At 35.3% G+C, this 5,211-nt stretch overlaps 1 protein-coding gene across 1 annotated transcript in view; it reads left to right on the forward strand.

Annotated features, from left to right (window-relative positions):
- The window catches only part of LOC107663593 (cysteine dioxygenase type 1-like), an 18,653-nt gene that overhangs the window by 12,205 nt on the left and 1,237 nt on the right, over positions 1 to 5,211 (forward strand). Inside the window, exons 3-4 of the mRNA XM_016453824.1 lie at positions 1 to 76; positions 157 to 326. The exon at positions 1 to 76 is cut by the window's left edge and continues 1 nt beyond it. Coding sequence (XP_016309310.1) covers positions 1 to 76; positions 157 to 326 — 246 coding nt within the window. The remainder of the gene's footprint in view (positions 77 to 156; positions 327 to 5,211) is intronic.

Below are 5,211 nucleotides of genomic sequence, written 5' to 3' on the forward strand. Positions count from 1 at the left end.
GACCGCACGCTGCAGGGGGGCATGCTGCAGAAGTCCCAGCGGGTGCTGCTGGAGAACCAGTGTGCCTACATCAATGGTGAGAGATGAGTGAGACACGACGGAGTGGGGATGACTATGTGATCAGAAGAGTCTGATGATGGGCTCGGTGTGTTTCAGACTCCCTCGGGCTTCATCGAGTGGAGAACGTGAGCCACACGGAGACGGCCGTCTCTCTGCACCTCTACAGCCCGCCCTTCCAGACGTGCCGGACGTTTGACCAGCGCACCGGACACCACAACAGCGTCAAGATGACCTTCTGGAGCAAGTTCGGCGAGAGGACGCCGTATGTAAGTCATCTTCACGCTCTGCAGTGAAAAATAAATATACTTAAATATGTGGCCCCGGACCACAAAAAAGCAGTCATAAGGGTACATTTTAGATCTGAAAGCTGAATAAATAATCTTTCCATTGATGTATGGTTTGTTAGCATAGGACAATATTTGTCTGAGATACAACTATTTGAAAATCTGGAATCTGAGGGTGCAAAAAAATCTAAATATTGAGAAAATCATCTTTAAAGTTGTCCAAATGAAGTTCTTAGCAATGCATATTACTAATCAAAAATTAAGTTTTGATATATTTACGGTAGGAAATTTACAAAATATCTTCATGGAAAATGATCTTTACTTAATATCCTAATGATTTTTGGCATAAAAGAGAAATGGATAATTTTGACCCATACAATGTATTGTTGGCTATTGCTACAAATATACCTGTGCTGCTTATGATTGCTTTTGTGCTGCAGGGACAAACATATCTGAAATACATATGTGAGCAGTGCTGGCAGAATGAGTGTGAATGTGCACGGTCTAATTCTGAGCTACAGGCAAAAGAAGTGAATTTGAAGTCAAATTTGAGGTTTTCACAAAAATGAGTTCATTAAGCCCTCTTCTAGAGATCCCAATGCTTCAAATAGTAATTAAACATCTAAAATCATCTTTATTTGTACGTTTTCTGAGAGGAGTACCTGCTTCTCAAGTTCCAGCTTTGTGAATATTCATATCGAATTCTCGATGACATGAGTCCAAACCAGTGAAATATAATTTTCAAACCCATGCTGATGAAAACAAAACAATTGCGCTGACTGACATTTGCAAAGCACATGCATAAGACGCGCGATCTCCCTTATAAAGTACATTATTGCAAAATATGTCTTGGCGATATTCACACAAACATAATCTGTTATGTTTTACAAGAATGTTAGTTAATGGTTGGGTAAAAATCTGATGTGCAATGTTATATTAGATCAGTAGGTCTGAAAATAGATCTGTCTCAGTTAGAGGTCGACCGATTCATCGGTTTTACCGATTAATCGGCACTGATAGTTGATTGGCGGAACTATCGGTTATCTGCAAAAATCCATGCCGATAGGTTTCCGTTGCTGGAGTGACTGAGAAGGGTCCGCTGCCATTATACAGTACGAGAGCGACCTCTAGAGGCAGAAATCACTGACAGCACGTGTTGTTTGTTTTGACACGTGACACTGCGCGCTGCACAGGGCAGGAAACTTCATTTAAATGCAGCCGACAGAAAATCCTGCCGCGGAACAGAGCGCCATTAACATAGTTTTCCATTAAATTACATTATATTGGTCCCGAATTTTGTACTTAATGCACTTTAATTGTTGAAGTAGTGCTGAAGTCCAATTAAAGATATACTTAATTACATTTGTTTGTGCTAAAGTGCAACTATTGCAAGTATACTTCAGGTACACTTTAAATATCTTGCATTCAAAGACTGATATTATTCAAAGATTCTCATCAATAGTGATGCAAAACATTTTAGGTTTAATATTAAGAAATGTGCATTGTGCACAAGTACTCAAAATAAAGTTTCATTGTAATTTAAAGTCTAGAGTGGTATGTCAGTAAATATGTTAAAAGATTTTAAGTATACTTAGTATGAATTAAATGTATTTTAAATATATTACTTTTTTACTAGGGCATCCATGTATTTTCATGCAAAGTTTGGAATACTGCATAGAAAAATGCTGGATGGAAATGCCAAGATGTGCGTAAAATCTTAAAATGCTCATTAAAAACGTATACACTCAGCTGAGGTGGATATTTAATTTTAGCTAATAAGAAAATGTGCATGAACTAAATGGATAAACTACAATTGAAACTCGTCAATAAACTACGATGGAAGCTCATGAACAGATCATATAATAACCAGCGACCGATCCCACTGCACAGCATCTCAAACTTTGTTTTAATAGTTCTGAAATACTTGAGCAAAACTGGTCACACTTTATTTTAAGGTCCAGTTCTCGCCATTAACAAACCATTAACTACGACTTTTGCATTAATAAACTCCTAATTTATTAATAGTTAGTTGGTAATTTTAGGTATTGGGTAGGATTGGGGATGTAGAATAGGGTCATGCAGAATATGTGCTTTATAAGTACTAATAAATAGCCAATATGTTAATAATTGGCATGCTAATAAGCAATTGAGAGTTGGTCCCTAAACTAAAGTTTAAAAGATTTAGTATGATTAGCTCCCAGAGCTGTTTCAAAGATCACGTTACCAAACATCAGGCATCTGAACGCAAGAGAACATGTCAGCGTTTGTTACTGTGTTTCGTCTGGAGCAAGTAATTTATTATGTGAGGAAAAAAGAGCCATAACTTTCATTTTTGTTATTGATTCTTTGAGGTGGTTTCCCAGAAAGTGACCATTTTGTTCGATTGAAAACATGGGATGAAAATTATGCTTATTTTACAAATGTTTTCTGCCAAAATATTCATTTCCCACGCAAGTTAAATTTGAAAATCTGGATGGAAACATTTAACACGTGAATGCAAATTAAAGAAATTAACCTCCAACACAGGCATATTATTATAGCAAACTTATACTAAAACCAAAACCAAAAAAAAATCAGTTACTTGAAATGAAATGGATGTTAACTGAAATCAAATAAAATATTAAAAACCTAAACGTATTTTATTTCAGCTAGTTAACTTCTAGCTGAAATAAATAACATAACATAAAATAACATAATTTCTCATTTTCATTTAGTTTAATTTAGGGCTGCAAAACGATTAATTGCGATTAATCGTATTCAAAATAAAAGTTTATGTTTACATACTATATATGTGTGTACTGTGTATATTTATTATGTATATATAAATACACATAAAGGGTATATTTTGAAAGTATTTACATGTATATATTGTCAGGCCTGTGTTGTGTTTTGTTCCCCATGTGCTCCCTGTGTCCCAGTGTTTATGCCCATATTTGGTTAGTTTCTGGTTCCGGTTCCTGTCCTGATTATGTTGATTTAATTCCAGGTGTTCCCCGTTTATTTCCATTGATCCCAAGTTTGTCTCGTCATCCCCTCGTCTTGTCATGTGTTTAAATAGTGTTCCCTGTTTTTAATTCAGTGTCCGGTATTGTTCATGTCAACCTGTGCTACGTGAGTTTTCTGTGTTTCCTTGATGTAATTAAAATTCTCTGGATTGATGTACTGCTCGTCTCCCTCCGTTCCTTGCTCCGCACTCCACTCAGTAGTTAATATTTGTATAATTTATATTATATAGAAATATATTTAATATAGAAATATAACATATTTTTCTGAAGTATATACATGCATGTGTTTGTATTTATATATACACAGTTCACACACATATATTACATAAACAAAAACGTTTATTTTGGATGCGATTAATCGCGATTAATCATTTGACAGCATTAGTATATATAAATACACATGTATGTATATATATTTAAAAATATTTATATGTGTATATATATTTATACTTGTATATAATTTATATTATATATGCATTTAAATATTTTATCTAACATATTTTTCCTTAATATATACATGTATGTGTGTGTGTGTGTTTATATAAACAAAATAAATACACACAGTACACACACATATCGTATGTAAACAAACTTTTATTTTGGATGCGATTAATCGCGATTAATAGTTTTGCAGCCCTAGTTTAATTTGATGTACTAAAACTAAAATTGCAATAAAAATGACTAAAAAGCATATAGACTAATAAAAATTACAAACACAACAAAATTATTCAAACTAAAATTGACCTGAAAGCAGAAAACATAAACTAACATAAACTAAAATCTAATTCAGAATATTAACCAAAGCTATAATAGTATGAATGAAACTGATCTGATGAATGTGAATGAATCCTGGAGCACTTTATTGGGAGTTAATGTTTGTTGATCAGCAGAGAGGCAGTAAAGCTGTTATCGGTGTGTTAGTCAGCGCAGTAATGCAGTGATGTTGTGCTGCGCTCAGTCGGAAAGAACTGCATGTTCTCTCAGTGAAGCCAACATTCCTCACCCTGCACACAAAGCCTGCAGCGCTCCAGTGACGTAGCGTCTTCTACATGTGCTCCGGATCGGCCCAACACACCGCACTTATCCTCACTCACAGCTTGCTTCAGTTCAGCTTGACCAAAGCGCTGGCTGGACACAATATTTCAACATCAGCCTGTACTTTGATAAGATAAGATACGAGCCGTCCAACCACTCGTCTGCTTTCAACTGTGTCTTTATCTCACAGTTTTATTCAACAGCTTACACACATTTTCAAAACTTTGCCTCTTTTTTTCAAAACTTCACACACAAATCCTGCACACGCAAAATACAAAACGCCTCACATCTCTTGCAAACTGAAGCACTGCGTTCAAAATATCATCTCAAAAGCAAACATTTGCAAACACCTTTGGCGTAATATTACAGTTTTTTCAACTGTTACACAAAATCTTTACGTGTCACACAATTTATAAAAGCTGACACTCAAACAGCAAAAGCACACACCAAATCTACAAAACCATTCACTAATTCTCAGCCTTTGACTCAGTTTTCAATTTCATAAAACACTTTTTGCAAAACACAACACACAGTTCTCTATGTAACACACACAAATCTAACAGGAATTACTGTAATATTATGTAAAATCAAATGTTTGCTTTTGAGATGTGTTTGTGATATTTTGAATGCAGTGCTTCATTTTGCAAGAGATGCGAGGCATTTTGTGTGCAATTTTTGGATTTGTGTGTAAAGTTATTAAAAAAAAAAGTAAAGTTTTTAAAATATGTGCAAGCAGTTGGGAAAAAACGTCTGAGGTTACTTATGTAACCATGGTTCCCTGAGTAGGGAACGAGACACTGCGTCCTCTAGGGGTCGCTATGGGGAAC

Source organism: Sinocyclocheilus anshuiensis, unplaced genomic scaffold, assembly GCF_001515605.1.
Source record: "Sinocyclocheilus anshuiensis isolate Anshui unplaced genomic scaffold, SAMN03320099.WGS_v1.1 scaffold2586, whole genome shotgun sequence".
Lineage (NCBI taxonomy): Eukaryota > Metazoa > Chordata > Actinopteri > Cypriniformes > Cyprinidae > Sinocyclocheilus > Sinocyclocheilus anshuiensis.